General features: G+C 40.9%; 1 protein-coding gene across 4 annotated transcripts in view; it reads left to right on the top strand.

Annotated features, from left to right (window-relative positions):
• sidt2 (SID1 transmembrane family, member 2) overlaps nucleotides 1–17825 on the top strand; it is a 94379-nt gene that overhangs the window by 31506 nt on the left and 45048 nt on the right. For all 4 annotated transcript variants that reach the window (XM_043676618.2, XM_087976379.1, XM_043676621.2 and 1 more), the window contains exons 5-10: nucleotides 2500–2601; nucleotides 4194–4277; nucleotides 5699–5798; nucleotides 6750–6815; nucleotides 10311–10404; nucleotides 14129–14184. In XM_043676618.2, the coding sequence (XP_043532553.2) occupies nucleotides 2500–2601; nucleotides 4194–4277; nucleotides 5699–5798; nucleotides 6750–6815; nucleotides 10311–10404; nucleotides 14129–14184 (502 nt within the window). The remainder of the gene's footprint in view (nucleotides 1–2499; nucleotides 2602–4193; nucleotides 4278–5698; nucleotides 5799–6749; nucleotides 6816–10310; nucleotides 10405–14128; nucleotides 14185–17825) is intronic.

Below are 17825 nucleotides of genomic sequence, written 5' to 3' on the forward strand. Positions count from 1 at the left end.
GAACAGTCTCAGTCAGGAAGGTGGGAAATCTTCAGAGATAGGGGGAGAGGATGGGTGAAAGTGAGGAAGAGAAGACAAGGTGTGATGCTCAAATGTCAAAGGTTGGGATATATCATAGGGGTGAGAAACTGAAACAGTCACCTCAGTTATTTTTGAGTTTCACAGCACAGAGACAGGCCCTTTGGCCCAAACTGGTCCATGCCGCCCAAAATGATCTTAACCCCATTTCCTTGCATGTCCTTCTAAACCTTTCCTATCCATGTAATGGTTCAAATGTCTTTTAACTGTTGTTAACGTATCCGCCTCAACCACTTCAGCTGGCAGCTAATTCCATATGCATACCATCCTTTGTGTAAAAAAAGTTTGCCCCTCAGGTTCCCTTTTATTCTTCCCCCTCTAACCTTAAACTGATGCCCTCTAGTCCTCGGTTCGCCAACCCTGGGAAAAAGGCTGTGTGCATTCACCCTCTCCATGCCTCTCATGATCTTATACACTTCTCAAAGATCCCCCCTCAGTCTCCTACGCTCTAAAGAAAAAAGTCCTAGCTAGTCCAGCGTCTCCCTATAACTCAGACTGTTAAGTCCTGGCAACATCCTTGTAAATTTCTTCTGCACTCTTTCCAGTTTAATAACATCCTTCCATTAGCAAGGTGATCAAAACTGAACACAATACTCCATGTGCAGCTTCACCAATATCCTGTATAACTGCAACATAACTTCCCAACTTCTATACTCAGTGCCCTAACTGATGAAGGCCAGTGTGCCAAAAGCCTTCTTCACTGCCCTGTCTACCTGGGACTCCACTTTCAGAGAACCGTGCACCTGAACTCCAAGGTCCCTCTATTTCACTACACTCCTTAAGGCCCTACTATTCACCATGAAATTCCACCTTAATTTAACTTTCTTAAATTATCTCACTTGTCTATATTTAACTCCACTTGCCATTTCTCAGCCCAATTCCCCAACTCATCAAGAGCCTGCTGCAATTTCTGATAGCCTTCCTCAATATCCACGATATTGTCTATTTTAGTGTCATCAGCAAATTTACTAATCCAGCCTTGTATATTCTCATCCGAGTCATTGATATAGATAACAAACAGTAATGGACCCAACAACAACCTCTGAGGCACTCTACTAGTCTCAGGCCTCTAGTCTGACAAGCATCCTTCCACTATTACCCTCTGCTTCCTACCATCATGCCAATTGTGTATCCAATTTGCCAGCTCCCCCTGGATTCCATGCGATCTAATCTTCCACAGCAGCATACCATGTGGAACCTATCAAAAGACCTTACTGAAATCCATATGGATTATATTTACTACCCTGTCCTCATCAACCTTTCTAGTTATTTCATCAAAGAACACTAACAAATTTGTGAGGTATGATCTCCCATGCGTAAAGCCAAGCTGACTGCTCTCAATCAAAATCTGTCTTTCCAATTGCATTTATATCTTAACTCCCAGAATCTTCTCAATGACTTACCACCCGCAGATGGTAGACTTACTGCTCTATAGTTCCCAGGTTTTTTTTGCAGCACTCCTTGAATAAGGGCACAATATTCGCTACCATTCAGTTTTCCGGGACCTCACCCGTGGCTAATGACGATGCAAAAATATCAGCCAGGGACCCCACAATTTCTTCTCCAGCCTCTTGCAGTGTTCCTGGATAAACAGAGGAACCTCAATTTTCCGGCATTCGAGTAACTGAATTTCAGATTATCCGAGCAAGATCGCAAGGTCCCGATGCTTGGCTCACTATGTTATCCAGCATTCGATTAACTGAATGAATGCTCCTCCGCCTGTGTCCTTTGGATAATCGAGGTTCCTCTGTATCTGGTCAACCGGGACATTTATCCACCTTCATACATTCGAATATGTCCAACACCCCCTCTACCTCAACGTGGACTGTCCACAAGACATCACTTCTAACTTCCCCAAGTTCCCAAGTGTTCATGTCTTTCTCCACAGTAAGTTCCTTAGAGTTTGTCCCTGACATCTCTTGAAGCTTTTGACTGTCTTGCTGAGAGTGAGATCCATAGCCAAAAGGCTGTAACTGACATGATGAGCACTGATAATGAGCATTGAATAACAAGCTCTCTGACTGAGGACATTGCAGCCATTCCAACACTGACTTCATTCAGTGACTACACCATTTCCATACTTGTGCTTGTGAAAGAACCTTGGACATTACTTTATGTTAACTTTCCATTATAAATATGAGCAGCATCTTATTATTGATGCACTGTACAGTCCACAGGGGTCACTGGCTAACTAGTGAGAGCAGAAAACCCAGTCAGTTTTCCTTTACCTAAGCTAGGACACTAAAAGACATTGCAAAGACCTCATGCAGTCTGAGTTATCCCGGTTAGAGTATTTACATTATATACTCTGGAGCACTTTCTGTGATAATAAGAATGCATGCCCAAATGATGTGGTGTTTTTGATAGCTTGAGACGAACTATGAAACTCCTATTGACTCTCTCTATCCCTGTTGTTTGTAGTACTTTAAGTACAAGTTTCCTGATGGGGAGGACTCAGTAATAGTGAAGGTTACATCTGATTCAGCATTTCCCTGTTCAGTTATCTCCATACAAGATGTCCTGGTAAGTGAGAAATATAAATTGGAGATGCATTATTTTGTACGCTGGGGACTCGAGTGTGAGAGGCTATACCAGTTTCTGTTTCAGAATTGAGACAAAAGTATTCAGCGCATTCTCGATGCAAGTGAATGATATAATGTGCAGTTTAGGCTCCTTGAGGAGTGAGTTACAACCTGAGGGTCAATTGGTTCATTGGATAGAAAGAAATTTCTTCAGGAAAGAAGTAACAGCTAAAGTGCAACAGAATATATCAAATAATTTAATTTTCTATAATATTTTTGTGTTGTTATTCATTTCCCATGCATTTCGTTTTTATTATTCACTCTTGGGATGAGAACATTGCAGGTAAGGCCAGTATTTATTGTTCATCTCGAACAGCCTTTTCAAAAGTGAGTCACCTTCTTGCAACACTATCATCCAAATGGTGTAGATGCACCCTCTGTGCTGGTTTGATATAACAGAGTGTATTGTTAGGCTATTTAGAAATCAATATTGCTGCTTATCTGGATTCACATGGATACCAGATGAGATAAAGATGGCTTAGTGAACCAGATGAATTTTTTAAGACAGTTGTTTCATATCATTATTAGTGACACTAACATTTTATTTCCAGATTATTAATTGACTGAATTTAAATTCCTCCAGTTGTTGCGATAGGATTTAGTGCAGTAACATTTAATTACTTAAATACCAACCTAATGCCTGCACCTTGGTTGCTACCATTGCATAAGTGGAACACTTTGAGCTATGGTAGCAACCAAGGTCAACTTCATAGAATCGTATGAAAAATCAGCCTGAAGATGGCAGTGGCCAGGGAGAAGTTATGGCAAGGATATTATTAAGCTGGAGAGGGTTCAGAGGACATTTACCAGGATGTTGCCAGGTATGGAAGGTTTGAGTTATAAAGAAAGGCTGGATAGGCTGAGGCATTTTTCACTGGAGCATAGGAGGTTGAGAGGTGATCTGATAGCAGTTTATAAAATAATGAGGGATATTTTCCCTAGGATGGGGGATTTTAAGACAGGGGGGGGGGCATCTTTAAGGTGAGAGGAGAGAGGTTTAAAGAAGACATGAGGGACAAGTTTTTTATACAGAGGATGGTTCGCATATTGAATGAACTTCCTGAGGAAGTGATAAGATGTGGGTACAATTACAATGTTTAAAAAACATTTGGATAAGTACATGAATTAGGAAGGTTTGGAGGGATATGGGCCAGGAGAAGGCAGTTGGGATTTGTTTAGTTTAGGATTATATTTGGCATGGACTGGTTGGACCAAAGGGCCTGTTTCTTTGCTGTATGACTGTAGGACTCTATAACTGGTCACCTTTTTTTAGCCTCTTAGCCTGCAGTGGCTCACTGTTTCATGTCTAGCTTCCAAACACATGTTGATCACTCACTAGAACTAGTCTGTTGCTGAGAAGCTGCCATTTTGAACAAATGAAGATTCTTTATTGAGAATTTACATGAGGAAAACATGAGGATACAATGAACCTTTATAATTAAGAGATTATCAAGAGGTGTGGACCTTCTGCTGAAACCTGAATTTCATTCACTGAAGACTTACTTCTGTTCCTCACTTTCAACTTTTTTTCAGTGTCCAGTCAATGATTTGGATAATAATGTTGCATTTATTGGCACCTATCAAACAATGACTAAAAAAGCAGCGATTACTGTACAGGTAAGCTCAGTATTGCGCATGCCAACTGTAGTCTGTTTTTAGAGATAACCAGTGTGTCTTCCATAGCGTCTGTGCAGCTTGGGATAAGCATTGAATGAAATCGCAAAATGGTTGCAGCACAAAAAGAGGCCATTTGGCGGATCCTGTTCACGCTGGCTCTTGGCAGGAGTAATTCCCCTTGTGGCACTCACTCCATATTTTTCCCCGGCCCTGAAAATGTTTCCTCATGACAACTCTCTTCTGGCAATATCAGTAAAATGCCTCATTTCATATTTGCTCGCTAGTTTTAATGAAGATGCTGAATAGTAAAACATTGTGAACTAATCTTTGAAATAAAATCCCAGACTCTTTTTGATTAATGACACACAATCTTCATCAATCACCTGCAGACCAGGCCTCACACCCCTTCACTTAATTTGAATCAGGCAATGCATAAATCCCTCCTGAATCTATTGAAGTCCCAACATTCCTTGCCTCTGAATCAGAAGGTTGTGATCAGGAGTCTCACTCTTGCTCCTGAGCATTTTGTTGAGAGTGACATGACTGAATGAACTGTTACTCTGTCAGAAATGCCACCACTTGGATGAATTGTTAAACCAATGATTGGTTAGACTAATCTGAAGAAGATGGAAGAGTTGTTCCAGTGTCCCTGACTGAAATTGTTCTCTCAATCCAGAAAAACAGAACCAAAGTAGGAGATCTTGTAATACACCATTCACCTCATTTGCTGTTAATGGGATCTTGATGTTCTCACATCACAGCAGTGACCATATTCAAATACTTCAATTGTTGTGAATTGCTTTGGGTGTTCTGAACTTGAGATGTCATTTTATAAATATAATCTTTGCTTCTTCCTATGAAGAAGAGACAACAAATGTGAGAGTGTTGATATTTGTAAAAGCCTGGCATTAGCAGTCATCGATAGAGCTCTATTCAAGGCTCTATGTTGTTGGATTTGGTGAGCTCCAGTTATGTTACACACCTCATCTATTCGGATGCCCAAGCAATAAAGCCTTGCTGAACGTCGTGCAAAATTCATTGCAAGGTTTGCCCAAAGCCATGCTCCCTTCTGAACATTTCAAATTTCATCCACTGAGCGCATTAAGTGCTGAATGCTACACGTTCCAGAATAATCGTCCTTTTCACTCACCAGCCCATGGGGGTCATTCAGTGTGTGTTGGGCTGAGTTTTGGGATCCACTTGCTAAGTTCCTTGAGCCAGCAAAGGGACAGAGTGTCTCTCTCTTTCTCTCACTCACTCACTCACATGCACATACACACTGAGGAATCAACTGGGAAAGAGTATGTTTATAGGGAAAGTAGGCAGAAAACTGAGTTGCATCCAATGATTTATCCAGAACATATAGAGTTCCTTTTGATAAAATGAGGTATTTATTACTCTTCTTTCTCACTTCCTGTCAGAAAAAGGATTTCCCAAACAGCAGCTTTTATGTGGTGGTGGTGGTGAAGACGGAGGATGAGGCCTGTGGTGGAGCACTGCCTTTTTACCCATTAAGACAAGGTATGAGGAAGACATCCATCACCACGTTGCCCTTCCCCTGTCATTGGTCAAGGGTATCAAAGCATTAAAATCCATAAAAAGCAATAAGACTCATTACTCGCTGAAAGATGACCCGAGAAAAGCACATAGCTCATCTTGACAGATTAAAATACTATGAGAAAGGGTGTCTGATTAAATAAGTGAAGGGAACTCACACATTTGCTGTGGTAGTGCAGTGGTTATGTCAGTGGATCATAGGCTTGGGCTAATGATCTGAGTACAATGAGTTTAGATTAAAAAAAAATTAAAACATGGAAATAACCATTCTGACCACTCCATTTCAAGATATACAAGAGGGGTTCAGGCCAGTTTCAACATTTTATCCTTCTTTAAACTCAGATAATTTAAAAAATCTGGAATAAAGTGGTAGTGTCAGTCATGCATACTGTTAAACTGCTGGATTACTGTTTAACAAAAAAACATCCAGTTCAGTTTAGAGAAGAGAGTCTGCCATCTGGCCTGTATGTGACTCCCGACCCACAACAATTTGGTTGGCTGTCCCTGCCATAAGGTTTTGTGACAGTGTGGGAAAGTAAGAATTAAGCAGAAGATCAGCCACGATCGTATTGTGTGGTAGAGCCAGGATGAATGGCCTCCATCTCTTCCTGGATCCTCTAAAACAGCCCAGTTGTTCAAACTCAGAAGAGAAAGGAGTCACTGTGGGTGTAGCTGCAGCACACAATTGCAGTGTTTCCAGACAGTTCACCAATGGCCTTCACATCCCACCCATGAATAAAATCGACACTCTGATATACAGGACTAATCGCAAGCAATTCAGCCTTTTAAGCCTGTTTTGCCATCTATTATGTTCTGGCAAGTCCATATCTAAACCCCAGGTTATCCCCTGTTGCTGCTTTTGCAGATACTTTGATACCGACAGTTGAGTGTTACTTTCTTTTGGTCTCTCTTCAGATGAGCCTGTAGATCGAGGGAACCGGAGTAAGATTCTGAATGTGACCGTGATGCCTGCTGTGAATTGTAAGCAGTTCAGCTTGGAATGCTTAACCTAGAGTATAAAGCTTCTGTCACCAAACCCCAGTAATGTTTTAAGTGTCAGTGGATTCTTACTTGACCAACTTTTTAATAATCCAAACTCTTATGGTCAGAGCAAAGCTTCACCTAAGCGATTCCCTTCACCGCTTAGAATCAGAAGTCACAGACTTTATTACGGCCATTTGGCCCATCATGTCTGTACCAGTGCTTTAAATAAGCAACTCACTTAATGCTATTTCCTTGCTCTCTGTTGGTTAACCTGCACATTCTTCCTTTTTGGATAACTATGTAACTTCCTTTTGATAGTTTCAATCCAACCTGCCTCCAGCACCAGTGCTTCCAGATCCTAACCACTCGTTGTGTGAGAAAGAATTTTCTCATATCACTTTTGCTTCTTTTATGAATTGCTTTAAAAATCTCTACCTTCTTGCTCCTGATGCGTTCAGAATTGGGAACAGTTTCACCCTATGCATTCTGTACCAATCGCACATGATTTTGCATAACTCTTGTCGAATACATAGAAACATTTGCAATAGGAGCTGAAGTAGACCATTCAGCCTCAAGAGTAAACAATGCTTCAGATGATGAAAATCTCCACAAGTCGATAAGATCATTTCTGACATATGTGTTTCAAATTTCACATTCCCATCGACCCTCAATAACGTTTGATTTCCCTGGCTAGCAAGAATCCATTAAGCCCTGCCTTAAAGGTATTAATGACTCCACCTCCACTGCCTTCTGAAGCAAAGAATTCCCAAGTTGTACAACCCTCAGAGAGACAAAGAGGCACCTTCTCATCACTGCCCTAAAATGGTAACCCCTTAGCTCTGGACTGAACCACAAGAGAAAACATCCTTTCCAAGTCCATGTTATCTAGAACATTCAGTATCCAATACCCTTTGATTAAGTCACCTCCCATTTTTTCAAAACTTCATTGGAAACAAGCTTAGCCTGTCCAACCTATTCTCACAAGAAAACCCACTCATTTCAACCATCAGACTAGTAAACGTCCAATACATTTTAGATCTTTCCTTAAATAAGGATACCAAAACTGCATATAATATTTGAGATGTGGTCTCACCAATGTCCTGAAGCATAACATTCACTCATCTGTTCAATTCCTCTCGTAATAAAGGAAAACATCCAGTTCTCTTCTTGATTACATGCATACTAACTTTTTGAGATCTCTCAATTTATCTTTCTTCAAGGTAAACAGTCTTAAATTTCTCCTTTTGTGTCTTGTGCCTGAGTATTTGATAATTGCCTGACTGACTGAGAGCCCACAGTTGTTCACGACTATCTTTCCTCGTAAGACAATGCACCCATTCCATTTGTTAGTCTGAACTGCTTACAATGCAGTTACATCCTTCCTTAAATTAGGAGAACAGTGCTGTACACATTTACTCCAGATGTCATTTCACTAGTGCCCTGTATGATTGAAGCGTAACCTCACAATAATTTTGTTCTGTTAGCTTTCCCAATTTGCTTGTTGTGCCTGCATTCTAACATTTTGCACCTTGCAGTAGGACACCAAGATCCCTCTGTATCTCAAAGCACTGCAAACCCTCACCATTTAGATAAAATGCTTTATTTTGTTCTTCCTGTTCAAATGGCCAATTTCACATCTTTCCACATTATACTCATTTGTCAGATCTTTGCCCACTCACCTACCTATATCCTCTTTGTTGCTTTCTTATGTTCCCTTCACAAATTACCTTCCTACCTATCTTTGTATCATTAGCAGATTTGGTAACCATCGCTTCATCCAAGTCATTTTATAAACTGTAAACAGTTGAGGTCCCTGTATCAATCCCTCTGGCATACTGCTTGTTAGTATCTTGCCAACCTGCAAAAGACCCATGTACACCTGCTTTCTGTTAGTCTGTCAATCTTCAGTCCCAGCTAATGTGCTACCCTCTACATAATGAGCTTGTTTTTCCACAGTAACCTTTAATGTGGCATCCTATCAGATGCCTTCTGGAGACCTAAGTACAGTACATCCACTGGTTCCTCTTTATTGGCAGCACACATGACTTCCTCAAAGAATTCCAAACATTTGATTAAACATCAAAACATAACTTGCTGGAAAAGTCAATCAGTCGTGGCAGCATCTGTGGAGAGAAATTAGAATTAACCTTTCAGTTTGAGTTCTGAGGAAGGATCACTCAACCCGAAACTTTAACTCCGATTTTTCTTCACAGACCTGCTGAGCTTTTCCAGTAATTTCTGTTTTTGTTTCTGATTTCCAGCATCCGCAGTTCTTTCAGTTTTGATTGGTTAAACATGATTTGTCCCTCATAAAGCCATGTCCACTCTGCCTGGCTACCGTGAACTTTTCTAAGCTCCCTGCAATAACTGCTATAAAAATGGCTTCTTACATTTCCCCTACGACAGGTGTCAAGCTGACTGGTCTGTAGTTTTTCATTTCCTGTCTCCCTTTTTAAATAAAAGAGTTCATTCATTATCTTCCAATCTAATGGAACATTCCCTAAATTAGTGGAGTTTTGGAAAATTAAACTATCTCACTGGCCACCTGAAGATGAAGTCTGAGTGGACTGGAGTGGGGGACTTAACAGATCACAACTCCAGCAATCTGTTCAGTACCATTTCTCTGGTGAGTGTAATTTTCCTGCGTTTCTCCCTCCCTTCTATTTCCTCATTTATGAGCTGGTGAGGACATAAGAGTTCTATTATTCCAGCTACTGCACAGCAAGTCAAAATGGCATTATTTAAGAGAAACCATTTGTTTCTTTTACTCCGCATATGGCAAAATGACTGGGTCTGTCCAATTGAATTTATTAAAAAAGGAGATTAGTGTCTGGGGACTCAAGAGACCCACCTCCCTCATTGTGCATTAGAGCATGATATTGAGAAAAACATTGGATTGCATTGTGGCTCTTTGTTAAAGGAAATTAATGAATACGCACCAGGCCCTGGTTGCTGTTGAATTTATGTCCTACGTTGTTTAGTGTGTGATGCTATGTCTCTGAGTCAGAGGTTTCCAGCTTCAAGTCCTACTCCAGGGAGTTGAGTATAAAAATCCACTCTGACCAATTAATGCAGTACCCGGAGAATGCTGCACTATCAGAGATATTGTCTTTTAGAGGGGATGCTAAATGAAATCTCATTCTGCCCTTTCCAAGCAAATGTAAAGATCCCATGACACCAATTTAATGATGAGCAGGGGAGTTATTCTTGGTTTCCTGGACAATATTCACTCCTCAATCAAGACTGCAGAAACAGACTATAAAGACACTGTCACAATGATGTCTGTGGGAGCCTGCTGTGTACATATTGGCTGGTGTCATTCCTACATTACAACAGGGACTATACTTCAGAAACACTTCAATGGCTGTAAAGCAGTTTGAGATCTCCATTAATCTTGAGATGCTCTATACATCGTACAATTTTTTTGGGAATGTTAAATTGGTCTGTAATTGCAGGGCTCTTGCTAATTCAGTCTGCTTTCCTCTTTGACAGCTGTGGCCTATGTTAAAGGGACGTTGTTCAGTCTGGGAATTTTCCTGGCATTTTACCTGCTCACATTGTTCATCGCTTGCTGGGAGCACAGTCGGTAAGGGGCTTTGGAACACTTTTGCTGGCTTAGAGAACAATCAGTGTCCATTTTTCCCATGCAGCTGCTTCAAACGCTGTTTCCAGACCCGAGAACAAATATTTGTCTGTAAATCATTGAGAATAACACTTGCGCCTATTCAAGATATTTCTGTTCCTTTCCACTACCTGCTCCACACACCCTGAAATCTGTTGTTGGGCAGAGATCCTTCTAGAAATGAGTGTGTTTACTGTCACAAGGCAAGAGCAACACTGCCTCTTGTTATGATTCTCTAGTCTAGAAATTTGATGAGCCACACCCATTTACCAGACATTGTATTTGCGTTTAAATCTGCAATATAGTGAGTGGGACTGTATGTAGGAAATACAAATTTTTATCCATCTTATTGGTGTAGCCAAGAAAATAGACATTCAGGGTCCTCGCTTTTGGTCTATGAATTCGGGTACATAGTCCTTTGAAATTTGGATCACAGGGAGACAGGGTGGTTAAGAAGATATTTAGCACACTTATCTTCCTTGCTCAGAGCATTGAATGTAGGAGTTGGGACAACATATTGAGTTTGTACAGGACATTAGTGAGGCCACGTTTGGTGTACTGTGTATAGTTCTGGTTGCCCAGTCATGGAAGGATTTTATTAAATCAGAGAGCGTTCAGGAAAGATTTACCTGGATGTTGCCAGGACAGAAGGTCTTGATACATAAGGAGAGGCTGGATAGGTTGGGACTTTTTTCCCTGGACTTAGGAGATCAAGAGGTAACCTTACTGAGGTTTGTAAAGTCATGAGCGGCATAAGTAAGGGGAATACTAAAGGTCTTTTCCCTAGGGTGGGTGGAAGTTCAAAATAAGGGCATATTTTTAAGGAGAAAGATTTAATAGGGACCTGAGGGTCAACTTTTTAACACAGATGGTGGTTCATGTGTGGAATGAACTGTCAGAGGAAGTAGTAGGTGCAAATACAGTTAAAACATTTAAAAGACATTCGAAATAGGTACATGAATAAGAAAGGTTTAGAGAGATGTGGGCTAAACGCAGGCAGGTGGGTCTGGTTAAGTTTGGGAAACTTGGTCAGTATGGATGGGTTGGACCAAAGGGTCTGTTTCCGTGCTGTATGACTCTCAACAAATTCTTAGAAAGTCGGAGTCCAGCATTGTACTCCATGAATGGCAATGTGGGGTCTGAGTTTACCCATAAAATGTTCAGATCTCGGCTATGCTATCATGTAGCACTACGTTCTATCAAGATACAGGCAAATTATGTCAAAGCTGGGAAATGATATGAGCATGGAATAGTACCAGAATTTCAGGATTCAGTGGAAAGATTTATGGCGGTCAAAGTTACAGAACCTTTAGCTGACAGAACACGACCTGAAGATACTCCTTCTAGCGATGATATCGAGGAGGTGTCGTGGTGGAGAAGGCTGGCAGCAGGACTTGTGGCAAAGGTAGTGAGGTAGCAATGGTTCATGGAGGCATTAGGCCCAGACTAGGGACTCCTAGTGATGTTAGTGAGGCAACAGCTGCTGCAGTGCCTGGGACTCTTAGGGCATTGCCTGGACCTAGAATGGAGACTTATTGTGGTCCAGAACACTTCACAGAAACTCTGGAGACCTTAGGAAACCTGGAGCCAAGAAGGACTAAAGCTGAACGATATTTCTTACATTTCTGCCTTTATATTTTACTGTCAATTAAACAGAAGGTCAAGCTCCATTTAAGTAATTTCTTTTTAATCATTTTGTAATCCAAAATGGCACCAGATTGTGAGGACAAAACACTTTTCACTGCATTTTTCCAAATGCATGTGACAATTAAAAAATGACCCACTATCACTAATTTCTATACATACAGACAAAGAAGGACACCACTTTGACTGGGATAACACACAAATCCTAGGACAGGCGAAACCAAGACATGCATGAGAATTCTTAGAGGCATGGCATTCTAACCTTAACTCCATCAATAAACACATCCATTTAGATCCCATCCACGTTTCCTTGAAAAAAAAGGAAATGACATCACCTACCTTAAGAAACCAAGACCGATAAATAGAGAGGCGGGACATACCACCAGCGCTTCACCAGAGACTCTCACTGATGATGTTACCTAGACATGGTGACGAAACATCTGAAAACAAACCTTTCGGCTCAGTGAGCTAACTTATATACTTATATTTATCCATTCTAAGGCCCTATCTATAAATAAATGAGGGCCCAGTGGTTCCTGGAGGCTCCCTGTGATTTTGGTGAACATTCAGGTAAACCACACTGACCTCTAGCCTAACTTGTGCTCGTTAACATGATGTCTGCAGGCTGTCAGTGAAACAACAAGTTTTTGATTATACTTAGCAGAGAGGAAAGAAGCAGGATTAAACAGGCCTGAGGAAGTACTGCCTGTAAACTATTGGAATTATCCCAAAGTCAACATAATATCTCTGAAACAAAAACAGGGAGTGCTGGGGGAACACAGCAATTCTGGCAGCACCTGAGGAGAGAAAACAGAGTTAATGTCTCATGTCCTGTGTTAACTCAGTTTCTCTCTCCACAGATGCTGCCAGACCTGCAGAGTTTCTCTAGCATTTTCTGGTTTTGGTTCAGACTTCCAACATCGGCATTTTTTGTTTTATTTTAAGACCTCTGACTGTCGAGTTGGAAGGAAGGAACAGGTTTGCACCCCACTTCTGGGGCCACTGCTCTCTCACAGCCAATTTGAACCTTACCCTGACCCCACCACAAACCACCTCTCAAACATCCATTTTATCTCAAAATCTTGTCCTCTTTCAGCTGTTACCAGACGCTCACTGCCATTGGAGCTGCTGTCTGATATAATGGAAGCCCTTTCATGGGTGCAAAGCCCGGAGTCCTATGTGTCTATTTCTCTACAGTGACACTCCCTGTGTGTGTGTTCACACATAGAATCATAGAGTCATGGTGCTTTTGGAATGGGAAGGAGAAAATATTAGAGAAAAAGTCTCAAAGATATTTTAATGTCTGAGTGGATGTCACTGACCCACATTTTTAAGAGGATGATTTCCATTTTCAGAGAAGTGCAAAGATTTGACTTGGGCTGATGTGCAATCAGCAGTTTCAAGGAAGAGAAAATCTGGTTTTGTTTGAATTTGCAAGACAAAATATCTGTCCCTTAATACCTGAACAATACCTGCCTCAGTTGGTTTGTTACCCTCGTTAATTTCTGTCAATTTCTGAGCTCTGTGGGGTGGAACATTCCAGAAATTCACCATGAAGAAATTCTTTCTCATCTCAGTCTAACTGGTTAGTTAGTTTGATGTCCCAGTTAGTCTGGTTTACCCAGTGACTGTTAGTTTTTATATTTGTAGTGGTCAGAATCAGGTTGGCCAGGTGGATCTCATTGAGTATGAGTTCCCTGATTGGGTCTGTTAACCTGGGCCAATCAGGGAGCCCTGGCTAACAGATAGAAATAGGAGTCTCAGGGATTCTCCTCACTCCAGGCACCGGCTCTGAGGTAGCTGGTCAGAGTGCATATACTGCACATGTGTAAATAAAGGGTGATATGGTGATGGGATACCAGCCTCCGAAGAGCTATTTCAAAACTATTAGTGTATGACTGGGTAGATAATACTGGGACATTGGAGCATATTCAGCACTTTAGTGTCTTGTAGTCCAGAGACACTGTAATGATCATTGTAAACATTATTCCTCCTTTAAAATAAGGACTTCCAATATCTAATGAATGTGTTTTTTTTTCATCAGACAGCAAAAGAAGAGAGAGAGACTTCTGGGGAAAAGTATCTCATCTGATCAGTGTGGTAACTAAGAATCACCTATTACTCTGTTTTGGAAAGAGTCAGTAGGGACTTTCTCTTGTATTTTCTGCATGTTTACATCCAGCAGATATGAATAGATAATCCTTTCTGTCGTTCTCCACACCTGTTGTCAGGTGACCATTTCCTACTCTGAAGTGCCCAAAGACCCCTTTGAAGATTGAACAGCCTGTAGCTGTTCCATGTGCAGGATATGTGTGCAGGGATGAATTACAGGCATACAGATGCATTGTTGGCCTGGGTGTCAGTGGGCTATGAATGCACATAATGAGCCAAGTCCAGGCTGATCCACCAGACAAAAGAAAAACCCAAATAATTGCGAATGCTGGAAATCAGAAACAAAAAAAAACAGAAATTGCTGGGAAAACTCAGCAGGTTTAATGCTCCCCATTAGCAGCTATTGATTCTCCCAGTCTGACCTTTATCCAATCCTTTGTCTGCCCATCTGCCGTTCTGTCTCGCTGGGCTCCATCTCCACCTATCGTTTACTCCTCCCCCATTCCCCCACCTCATCTTCAGCATAAACAATCTTTTCCCAGCTGCAATCAGTGCTGAGGAAGGGTCACTGGACCCAAAACGTTAACTCTGTTTTCTCTCCACAGATGCTGAGTTTTTCCAACAGTTTTGCTTTTTGGAACGTAAAACAGTACAGGATAAGAATGGGCCCTTTGGCCCATGATGTTGTGCTGAATTAAACTAATCCCTTCGGTCTGCCCTTGGTCCATGTCCCTCCATTCTTGTGTATTCATGTGCTTATCAAGGAGTCCCTTAAACATCCCTATCATATCTGCTTCCACCACCACCCCTGACAGCATGTTCCAGACTCCTACCACTCTCTGTGTTTAAAAACCTTGCCCCTTACATCTTCTTTGAACTTTCTCCTTCTCACCTTAAGTGCATTCCCCCTAGTATTAGACATTTCAACTCTGGGAACAAGATTCTGACCGTCAGTCTATATCTATGCATCTCATAAATTTATAAACTTCTGTCAAGTCTCCCCTCCATCTGGAGGCTGTCTTATTTTGGAGAGGGTGAAACCTTTGCAAACTGTCCTGGGCTTTCACCTTTTCTTGCTGGGCAGGGGGTTGTGGTGTTCTCCTGATTGGCACATTGTCACTTTAGCTGAACCTGGGAACAGAGAAATACACACTTGAAGAGGCCATCGTCCCACCTCGAGCCTTCTCCACCATTTAATGAAGTCACAGTTGATCTTCAGATCAGCTCTACTTACCTGTGCTGTCCCTGTATTCCCAGGATTCACCTTCTATCAATCTCTGAACTCTCTGGGGGGGACAAGATGCCAGAAATTCACCATGTAAAGGAATTCCTTTCCATCCCAGTCTAACCCCTTTCCCTGACAGTGTGATCTCAGAGACCACTCTAGCCAGAGGATAGCTTTTCAGTATCAGCCCTCTGATGTCCTCTGAAAAATGTTAATCACAATACCTCTCATTTGTCTAAAGTGCAGAGATTATGGGCCTATTTTACCCAATCTCCCTAAGAGGACAGCTCCCACAACCCAGTAATCAATCTAGTGAAGCTTTGTTGCATCCACTTTAAGGCAAGAACATAAAAACAGAGCAAAAAGTTTTTTGTTAAATTGTGATGTAATGGTAAGGCCCCTATCTTTGGCCCAGAGGTCAGGTTTCAAATCCCATCTGGCCTGGAAGTATGTCATAACACACCCCAGCATGTTGATACATGAATATGTGGGCTAGCAGAATTTTCTCCAATCTTCTGCTGAGGTTAAAATGCACCCAAATGGGAAGTCCTTTAGAAAATTGCCTCCAGATTAACATTCAGCCATCTAACCTGATGTTAAAATTTGGGCAATTCTCACTCACTTTGACATCAAGGATACCCTAAACAGAGCAATTGGTTTGAATTGACCATAACATGCACAGTGACGAATTGGAGACAAAAAAGCCCGTTCAATGTAAATTAGAACTTTTTTTTGCCTGAAGCTAATGTTTAGGATCTTTGGGAATTTTGAGTGAAATGGAATAATCCCAGTAGTGATAGGAAAATCTCTTATCAAACCCCATCCTGCTACTCTGAGGGAACTCTCTGGGACAGCTACTGCAAATATATTTAAATTATTTCCTCTTCTGCATGAACTTTGCCTTTTGATGATTTGTGGTTTGTTTGTTTTTCATTTGCCTTCACAATAGCTGATGATTAACTGCCGTTTGGTTTCTCCTCTTGGTGATTCTCAGCAATAATTATATTCTTCTTTCCATTTTATTATCTGGCTGCTGTTCTCTTATGTGCAGATCCATTATTAGGTAAGATTCAATTCGCAATACCTAATGATAATGCTTAATGGACTTTGGTTATCATGACAGATTCACGTCCAATCCAATTCCAAACAGAATCTTGGTAGCAGCCATTGAGACATGTTTGTGTAGAAGTAATAGGAAGATGCAGACAATGCCAATGTGTCTCTTTTTGTTACAACCAGCCCCATACCCTCAAAAAAGATGAAGGGAAAGCCAGTGTTTTTTATCCTGCAAGTGCAAGTAAATGGGATGTTGCTAAGGTACAAAATCATGCCCCAAGAGAAAACAGGAATAATTAAAAAAGCAATGTGACTCCTAATGTGATCAATGCTCCTGAACTTTGCTGATCATTAAAACTAAATGGAACTGAAAGGATATGTTTTGATTACAGCTAGGGAGGAGGAAATGATCATTGCAAATGACTGATCATCCATAAGCAGTGATTGTTTTAACTGAATTTCATTGTAACAATAAATTACTGCAGATGCTGTAATCTGTACTGAACCCTTGATGCTGCCTAACCTGCTGTGATCTCCAGCATTTGTTGTTTTCAGTGAATTCCATTGTCATTATTTTAATGAATGCTACTGTTTCTCTTGCTGACATCTGACCTCCACCACACCCTCTTATCCGTCAGTGCAAACAAAACCTGCTTGAAACATGACGACATTATATTGAGAGTGTCATGTCTCTTTCATATAAACATTTTCAGTCAATAATACTTTTCAATGTATCTGAATCTATCCTGTCAAAATATGTAAGGTTTTTTTTAATTTAAAAAGCTCCTCATGGAATCTGGTTAGTTCCTGATTTGTATCATTCTGTTAATGGTGACCATGTCTCTAAGGCTGTAGGGTGTAAAATCCCACCGAAAACCTCTCCGCCTCTTTTTCCATTTAAGCTCCCAAACTACCTGTATTTCAAACCTTCAGGTCACCTTTTCTCAAGTCACGTTATGTAGCTTAGTGTCAAATTTTGTTTAATATTTGACCTAGTGAAGTGCTTTGGAACATTTTATTGTGTTCAAGGTCTTTTATAACATCTTGTTGCGAACACCAAACTCCAATATTAAGTGAAATAAAAGCATAGATAGACCCCACTACCTATGCTGTTAGGAAATGAGCATTTATTTTTTTCAAATGGCTTCCTTTGATCTTTTATTTTAATATGCCCACTTAATTTTACCCCTCAACAAAATAATGGAGAAATGAAACTCACAGGAATGGATTAAGCAGATGTTTGTCAAAACTGGAAACAGTTATTCTGAGTCTAGAAATTATTGAAGTAGTCCAAAGCTTTGGTCATATGCTACTATTTCATATTTAACAGTCTACTGTATTTCAGGAT

The sequence above is a fragment of the Chiloscyllium plagiosum genome, unplaced genomic scaffold, assembly GCF_037043375.1.
Source record: "Chiloscyllium plagiosum isolate Xiang-an unplaced genomic scaffold, Cpla_swu_hap1 HiC_scaffold_29, whole genome shotgun sequence".
NCBI classification, from domain to species: Eukaryota; Metazoa; Chordata; class Chondrichthyes; order Orectolobiformes; family Hemiscylliidae; genus Chiloscyllium; species Chiloscyllium plagiosum.